At 31.3% G+C, this 9,162-nt stretch overlaps 2 protein-coding genes across 2 annotated transcripts; both read right to left on the bottom strand.

Moving 5' to 3' along the window:
• Positions 1-1,125: 1,125 nt before the first annotated feature.
• Positions 1,126-1,849, bottom strand: LOC132173286 (cold and drought-regulated protein CORA-like). Its single transcript, XM_059584738.1, has 2 exons — positions 1,679-1,849; positions 1,126-1,470 (listed from the first exon to the last, which is right to left on the bottom strand). Exons 1-2 carry the CDS (start codon positions 1,764-1,766, stop codon positions 1,268-1,270), a joined length of 291 nt encoding a protein of 96 aa, XP_059440721.1. The 5' UTR covers positions 1,767-1,849; the 3' UTR covers positions 1,126-1,267.
• Positions 1,850-4,798: 2,949 nt separating this feature from the next.
• Positions 4,799-5,565, bottom strand: LOC132175606 (cold and drought-regulated protein CORA-like). Its single transcript, XM_059587600.1, has 2 exons — positions 5,403-5,565; positions 4,799-5,148 (listed from the first exon to the last, which is right to left on the bottom strand). The coding sequence occupies exons 1-2, from the start codon at positions 5,488-5,490 to the stop codon at positions 4,961-4,963; spliced, it is 276 nt and encodes a 91-aa protein (XP_059443583.1). The 5' UTR covers positions 5,491-5,565; the 3' UTR covers positions 4,799-4,960.
• Positions 5,566-9,162: the final 3,597 nt, after the last annotated feature.

The following is a 9,162-nucleotide window of genomic DNA, read 5'->3' as shown; positions in this document are numbered from 1 at the left end:
ATTATATATACTATATCATACACACTGCAGGGATGGAACAGGACATTTTATAGGAGGGGCCAGCCAATTTTTTTTTTTTTTTTTTGGTTCTTTAGAATTTTTTTATTAAAAAAAAAATTTAGATTTTTTTTTTATAAACTAAAGACTGCCGTAAGGGCAAAAAAAGTGGGCATTTGAAAGTAAGAGTCAAAAATAAAAAAACTTAATAGGTATGGTCCAAAAAAATTAAGAATAGGGGTAACAAATTTAAAAATATCATGCACTTGGCATTGGCAAGAAGCCTTGGAGGATTAAAAAGAGAGAAGATATGGAGCGACCTCTGCAAAAATTATTGCAAGCCAACCCTGGCAACCCATGATGTAGAATGAGAAATGTTATAGATATCATATTATTATTTTATAATTATTTTATAATGTTGGTTTCAGTGGCGGATATGTTTACTTAAATTGTATTTTTTATATTTTCAAAGTTGAAAAGATACTTGAATATGAATTAATATTCTTCAAAAAATGTACGACCATTGACATCTGCTATCTTCCTGATTTATTTATTGCTTTGGCCTACCATTATTGAACCAAAAACTGATGTGTCAGATATGGATGGGTGACACGTCGCTTTCATGTCGGTTTTTCTCCAGTTTTTGTGCCGAGTGTTCACTGATTTCGTTTTTTCTACAAAACATATGCACGTTGAGAACAACTTGCACTACATGTAATATGTTTACTAGTGAGTGGTGTAGAGTCGTAGACATTTAGACAACGTCCGCACGTGAATTTAGGATAATTATTATTAAAATTTAATTTATTAATAATCTTAAAAATTATGTTCCATTTAGAAGAACACAAAAAAATTATAATCCTCCTTTACCATTACTCTCTGTCATGAAAGGCATGAATTCTTTGCTCTGTTAAACAACTTCTTATATATGTTGAGAAGGAAATTAACTTGCATTTTCCTTATATTTGTTAAATTGTGACTTCTTTTTCTTTTGTTATATATATATATATATATATATATATATATATATATATTCATTTCTTGAATCAGTCATCGGGTGATGATACTGATGGATTGAAATAATAGCTAGGCAGATGAGAAGTGCAAGCATAGTGGGGATTTCACACCTTCAAGTTTAAGCTCATTGATAGTAATACATAATTAAAAGGTACAAAGATAAAGCTTATAATTAAGCTACACAACCGGTGCATCTTTATTGGCATACATATTTATTAGACATGCACCCATACATACATGCAGAAGGATTTGTCTAATTTTTGTTGGTTTCAGTTTCGGTTTCTGTCTCGCTAGCACCACCGTGTCCTGGGGGATGGTGACCTCCATGACCACCATGTCCATATCCGCCACCATGTCCATGTCCTCCACCATGACCATATCCGCCACCATGACCATATCCTCCGCCATGGCCATATCCTCCTCCATGGCCATATCCGTCAGTTTTGACATTTTCCTCTACAAAAAATGAGTTGAAGAAGTTAAATATCACAACGTACGTACACATGGCTAAGGTAAACTATAATTATAAATATAAAATTGCTAAAACGAGCCTCCGACGTAAAAAAAATAAAAAAATATAATAGCGCAAGAGGGCACATATATATATATATATACACTAATTAAAGAAAGTACGAAACTCATGGGTTTGAGCTAGCTGCCTCACCTAGCTCACGAGCTGAGACATGGGAGGAGATGAGAAGCACAACAGCAAAGACGAGGCCAAAGAGAACAAAGGTCTTGGAGGAACCCATTTTTGTGTTAACAAGGAAGGAGATTGGAGACAATGTAGTACTCCTAGATGATTCTGTGTGTAAGTGAAGGGTGAGTTACTCCATTGTGGCTCTCCCTATTTATATAAAGTTTTGCAAGAGAGAGACAGAGAGAGTAGGGACTAGGGAGGGAGGTAGGGCAGCAAAAGTTTGCTTGTTTTTGACCTTACCGATAGGATCTTATCCTCATTTCTGACAAATGTAGGGCTCACTTGTCCTTACGGGTAGCGGCAGCGGGCAGTCCACTCATTTATAGGGATAGATAGATCTAAGCAGCAATTGTAGTTAAAATAAGGAGGAAAAAGTAAAATTTTTATTTTAATCCACTCTTTTTTATACATTCTTTAACGTGCTCTTTATTAGACCCTTTATTTTTATGTAAATATTATTTTTCAAACGGAGATGAGAAGAAATAGGAGAAAAAAAGGGGAGAGAAGAGTGTTGGTAGTCTTGAGTCTCTTTCACACTAAAAATTAGCTTAAGAGATGATTAGGTTTTTTCTTACATTTATAAAGTAGCCGATCAGGCGATCACTAACCCCTTCCACAAGGAATGTGAGATAACCTCAACAATTTCCTTTTACACATCGAGTCCTAGATCAGAGCAGAGACAACCTGTTTCTCCTATGGATTATTGGGGACTGTTGGACTGAGACTTATTAGTTGAACTTGAGCTGATCTAATACTAGTGTTGGGTGGTCTTGGGCTTCTCTAAACTTCAAAAGCTAGTTCAAGAAGTGAAATTTTTCCTCACACTTATAAATTGATTACTAACCTCTTTCACAATCGATGTGAGATAATCTCATTTCCTAACAAGGAGGAAGAAAAAAAAAATCTTAAAAAAAAAAAATCTGACTCATTATATATAGTCATAAATATAACTACTATGAGCTATATGAAAAGTATGTTAGAAATGCTATAAAAATTTTCTCACACTTACTATCTAATCGCTAGTAATTCAAAGGTAAAATTGTTAAAATTTATCCTGCCAAGTCAACAATGGAGTCTAAGAGTCTTTTTCATTTAGCAAAAGGAAATTATTCATTACCAAAAAAAAAAATTTGAATTGGATCTGTATCATACTCACAATGTTGTCCTTATACAGAGTCAAGGTTTCGTCTAAGATTGAAAATCCTGGTACGTGGCCAACAGCTAGTTTTAATTATCGAAAGTGACATACCTTCCATGTATATCACTTTTTTTTTTTCTTTTTTTTTGATTGAAAAGGGATAAGATAACGGATCCATCCATATCACATTAATTTGTCACCATTAATTTCATACAAAAAGCCTTCCATGTCCTTGAGGGTTTTTTTTTTTTTTTTTTTTTTAATTTTACTTTTTTATGCATGTTGACACAAGAGAAGTGAGAATGGGACTCGAAATTATAGTGACCTCTGTTTCATAAGGTGTGATTCTCAAATCCCATCAAATGAATTACGCATTGAGGACATGTTGAGGTATTTGTTGAAATACTTTTATTAAAGACTTATCAAATGATGCTTTTAGTCTTTACTTTCTTAAATTGATAAAAATGCTTATAGAGATAAATTGTAGAGTGATTCAAAGTGTCCTCGTTGAAATTAATTTTTTGTGTGAAATTAGCAACGACCACAAAATGTTTCGCTAATGAGTGACTTTTAGCGACAACTTTTGGGTCACTAAAGACCATTTTTCTTGTAGGGTAAGTATTAATTTGAGGAGATATGTGTATTCTTCCTTTAAAAAATTTATTACTATTGTTTTGTCAACATCTGTCTTTTTATATTTAGTGTGAATTCAATTATTCCTTGTTCAATTTGCTCTATTATATCTCAACACCATTCCTACATGCATATGTTTACTTAATTATGAAAACATGGTCCATTTGATAAAACTTTTTAAATTGTATTTTTTATTTTTAAAAAAATTAATAAGATATTTTGATATGACCTAGAAGTTAATAAGTAGCTTTGAATTAATACCTTTAATTTATTATTATTTTTTTCTTAAAAATAAATCTTCAAAAAAAAAATAGTTGTCAAAAAAATGTGCACCATTAACATGTGCTATCTTACCACTTATTGCTGGGCCTATCATTATTGAACCAAAAACCGATGTGTCAGACATGGACGGGTGACACATCGCTTTCATGTCGGTTTTTCTCCAGTTTTTGTGCCATGTGCTCAATGATTTTGGCAATGAAGTAAGGACTAAAGAAGTTGGCCGTATTGTAATTTGATTATATAAGAAAAAAAATAATAATATATATATATTTTTTTTTTATAAAAAAATAAAAAATTTTGTTTTGTAATAATTTTTTTATTTGAATAATAATAAAAAGTGATTAATGTGATATAAAAAGTAAAAATATTATAATTAATTTTAAGAAGAATTTTTTAAAATTTTGGGTTTGGTTTAGCCCACTTCTTTGCCAAATACAGCCCGGTGTGTTTGGCAAAGGACTTGAAAAAAGAAGTAGACCAAAATTGTAGCAGATTTGATTGATGTGAGAGAAAAAAAGTAAAAATGTTTTGTATAAAAAAATGAAAAAATTTATTTTGTATTGATTTTCTTATTTGAATAATAATAAAAAGTGATTGATGTGATGTAAAAAGTAAGAATGTTATTATTGATTTTGAAAGGAATTTTTTAGGTTTTTGGGTCTGGTCCCGGCCACGTGAATTTAAGATAATTATTATTAAATTTTAATTTATTAATAATTTTAAAAATTATGTTCCATTTGGATAGAAGAACACAAAAGAAAAGAAAAATTATAGTCCTCCTTTAACATTACTCTTTGTCATGAAAGGCGTGCATGAATTCTTTGCTCTGTTAAAGAAATTCTTATATATGTTGAGAAGGAAATTAACTTGCATTTTCCTTATATTTCTTAAATTGTGATTTCTTTTTTCTCGTATCTACTTAATTATATTTATATATTCATTTCTTGTATCAGCCATCGATCGGGTGATGGATTGAAATAATAGCCGGCAGATGAGAAATGCAAGCATAGTGAGGATTTCACACCTTCAAGTTGAAGCACATTAATTGTAATTAATACATAATTAAAAGGTACAAAGATAAAGCTTATAATTAAGCTTATACACAACCAGTGCATCCTTATTGGCATTACAAGCTTAGATAAGATACTTTATTTCTTAGACATGCTTGCACCCATGCATACACACGGATTTGTCTAATTTTTGTTGGTTTCAATTTCGGTTTCTGTCTCGCTAGCACCACCGTGTCCTGGGGGATGGTGACCACCATGTCCACCATGACCACCATGACCACCATGTCCACCATGTCCACCGTGACCATATCCGCCATCAAGGCCATATCCTTCGCCATGGCCATATCCGTGATCAGTTTTGACATTTTCCTCTACAAAAAATGAGTTGAAGAAGTCAAATATATCACAACGTACGTACACATGGCTAAGGTACGTAAACTATAATTATATATATAAAAATTGCTAAAACGAGCCACCGACGTTAAAAAATATATATATATATAAATTGCTAAAACGAGCCACCGACGTTAAAATATATATATATATATATAAAATAGAGCAAGAGGGCACATATATATTTAACTACTCAAGAAAGTAGAAAACTCATGGGTTTGAGCTGCCTCACCTAGCTCACGAGCTGAGACATGGGAGGAGATAAGAAGCACAACAGCAAAGACAAGGCCAAAGAGAAGAAAGGTCTTGGAGTAACCCATTTTTGTGTTAACAAGGAAGGAGATTTGAGACAATGTAGATGATTCTCTCTGTAAGTGAAGGGTGAGTTACTGCATTGTGGCTCTCCCTACTTATACACAAGTTTTGCAAGAGAGTGAGGTAGGGCGGCCAAAGTTTTGTTTGTTTTTGACGGATCTTATCCAGATTTCTGATAAATGTAGGGCTCACTTGTCCTAACGGATCGCGGCAGTCCACTCATTTATAGAAATAGATACATCTAAGCAGCAATTGTACTTAATTAAAATAAGGAGGAAATTTTTTATTTTTTATATTTTATTTTTTCTATTTTACTAAACTGAATTCAAAATTACGAATATCAAGAAAAAAAAAAGTTGAAATTATATTTGGATTGTTTAAAAAATATAAAATTTTGAATAAAGTTAAATTTTTTTTAATTAAGTTGAGTGTTAATGGTGTCAAATCAACTAAAAAAGAGAAGAAAAAAAATTATAAAGAATTGTCTTCCCAAACAAGCCCTAAAATTTTTATTTTAACTACTACGAGCTTCTGTCAACTCTTAAAACTAGTTTAAGAAGTGAGGCTTTCCTTCACAGTTATCAACAAGCCATTTTTTATAACCGATGTGGGATAACTCCAACAACCTCCCCTCACACGTCGGACCCTGGTTCGGAGCAGAGGCAACCTGTTTCAACTAAGCTCTAATACTAGTGTTAGGTGGTCTTGGGCCTCTTTCAACTCTAAAGCTAGTTCAAGAAATGAGATTTTTTCTCACACTTATAAACTGGTCACCAATCTTTTCTACAACCGATGTGGGATAACTCCATTTCCTAACAAGGATGAAGAAGAAAAAAAAAATCTTAAAAAAAATCTGCGGGAAGGATAAAGTGACCCATTATAGTCATAAATATAACTATTATAAGCTATATGAAGAGTATGCTGGAAATGCTCTAAGAATTTTCTCACATTTACTATCTAATTGCTAGTAATTCAAAGGTAAAATTGTTATATATGAAGAGTATGCTGGAAATGCTTTTAAGAATTTTCTCACATTGATTTACTATCTGCAAGTTGCTAGTAATTCAAAGGTAAAATTGTTAAAAATTTATATTTATAGAATTACCCTGCCAAGTAAACAATGGAGTCTGAGACTCTGAAAGTCTTTTTCATTTAGCAACAGGAAATTATTGATTACCCCAAAAAAAAAAGAAAAAAAAAAAAAGTTGAAATGGATCTGTATCCGACTCACAATGTTGTCTTTATACAAAGTCAAGGTTTCGTCTAAGGTACGTGGCGAACAGCTAGGCTATCGAAAGTGATATACAATCCATATCACTTTTTTTTCTTTTTTCTAATTGAAAAGGGAAAAGAGAGCGGATCAATCCATATCACATTAATTTTGTCACCATCAATTTCAGACAAAAAGCTTTCACATGTTGTGGGTTTTTTTTTTTCACATGTCAGCACAAGAAGAGTAGGAGGGCGGTTCAAAGTTATAGTGAACTTTGTTTTATAAGACATCATTTTCAATCGATTGAGCTCCACATTGAGGATATGTTGAGGTATTTGTTGAAATACTTTTATTAATTAGACTTATCAAATGACGCTTTTAATCTTAATTACTATGGTAAATTATTTTCTTAAATTGAAAAAATGTTTTTAGAGATAAATTGAAGAGTTAATGTTTGAATTTAAGATCTCGATTTTAATATATACCATGTTAATTAAATCATCACTTACCTCAAAAACTTATGTAAATAGAAAATAATAAATTTGATTACTTAAATCAATATTTTAAAATACTTATGAATAGATACAATGAAAGAATTGCTAGATTAAATATAGCTGTATTCATACTAATATAGTGCAATTTTCACCAACTTCTAAACAAATATTCGAGCTAGGTTTATGTTCTAATCATCATCTTAATGGCTTTATAGGATGCATAACCTCCATTTAATACATTTCGTTTCTGGGTTTAGACTTGGCTAAACTCTTAAGGCTGATCAATAATAATTTTTTTTTCAGCTTATTTTAATTCTATTATTGAAACTAATTCAAGGATTTATAGGCTAGTCATAAACTTATTAGAGTAATGCTATTAATTCTTCATACCCAATTATCACACTTATTTTGTACCGATTAACATGTTATATTTTAAGTGATTTTCATGTCAAGAACTTTTTTTTTAATCTATATCAGTAGCTTAAAAGAATAAACAGAAAATTACTTAAAATACATCACATCAATCAGTATAAGATAAGTATTTATGATAAATGGACGTAAATAGTAGCATTACTCAACTTATTATTGAATATCAAAAATTACTCCTTTTAAGTAGAAATTGGGCAAGGCAAACCAATCCCTAGTTGGGATATTTATTTTACAACCTGGTATATATATCTTTGCAATATGTGAATTAGGAGAAATATGACTATAATCACATGAAAAAAATAATGTTTATACATATAAAATCAACCTAGCTATGATTTTGAATAGTCCATATATATATATATATATATATATATATATATTATCTTGGGACCGGCCAGCTGGATGACTCTTGAACTGATCCACTGACCTAACTCTTTGGAAAAATCATAAATAGTGTCCCACCTAAATTTCTCTCTTTCTCTAGCTCCATCGAGGATTGATGGGTGAAAGTTTTTGAACCCACAAGGCGACAGAATAGTTGGCTTGGGAATGTGGTGGTAGTAGTATAGCCATAGGGCAGATGATGTTTCTGTGTCAGAAAACGACTATTTAATCAAAACCATCAACGATCGTACTTGTATTCTGGTTTCTTTTGAAGTTCTAAAGGATAGACATGCATGAATTTTGCAGCCTCAATTATTGCTAATAATTCGGTGAATAAATGTAGAAAAGTTTGTAGGCTTTAGGGAAACTATTTGTTTGAATACTGGTTTAGTTGAACAATCATATATATATATATATATATATATATGTAAGAGAATTCTCTCATGTTTTTTCTGTTCAATTCGAATAAAAAAATTGCTGAAAATGTAAAAACAATTGCTAAGAATTGATAGAAATTTGCCTGATCCTTCTTATATTGGGCTTTTATTTCATGCACAGTAAATATGAAAAGATGTAGCTGCAAAGAAGCTTAGGAGAGAAACCATTGTGTCGGCCTTTCCTCATCTCACATCGCTTTTATGATACAACGAATACATAAAGTGTATACGTTCACATACATGCACCACATGCACAAAGATTGGCATCCTTAGATTTAATAAATTAGGTTTCTTATATATGCGGGTTAAAAATTAGGTGTCTACTTTATTTATAGTCACTCACTTAATTATAATATTTTAAAGTTGAAAAAATTTAACATATAAATTTAATGATTTAGTAATGTTAGATGTTTTAATTATCACGTCAATTTAATTATAAAAAAACATTTATAGAAGCAAAAGCAATAATTCGAACTCTTTTCCTTTAATTGTTTGCTGACTGGTCGTTTACTTGATTTGGATTTTCAACATATATTAAAACCGATCGAAGACAATATTAAAGTTAAGAAATGGAGCCTACTTATGCTCCTTTCTTTTTCTCTTCGTCTTTTCTTCCAAAAAATCATGTTGCACACGTCCCTCCTTGCGTCATTGGGACACAAAGTTTGACCTTCAGCTACATGATCATCGATCTGTATATGATACAAATAATTCAATACT

This window comes from Corylus avellana, chromosome ca3 (assembly GCF_901000735.1).
Source record: "Corylus avellana chromosome ca3, CavTom2PMs-1.0".
In the NCBI taxonomy this organism is placed as follows: Eukaryota; Viridiplantae; Streptophyta; class Magnoliopsida; order Fagales; family Betulaceae; genus Corylus; species Corylus avellana.
Note: the sequence above shows the minus strand (reverse complement) of the source record. Positions and strands in the feature narration are given on the sequence as shown.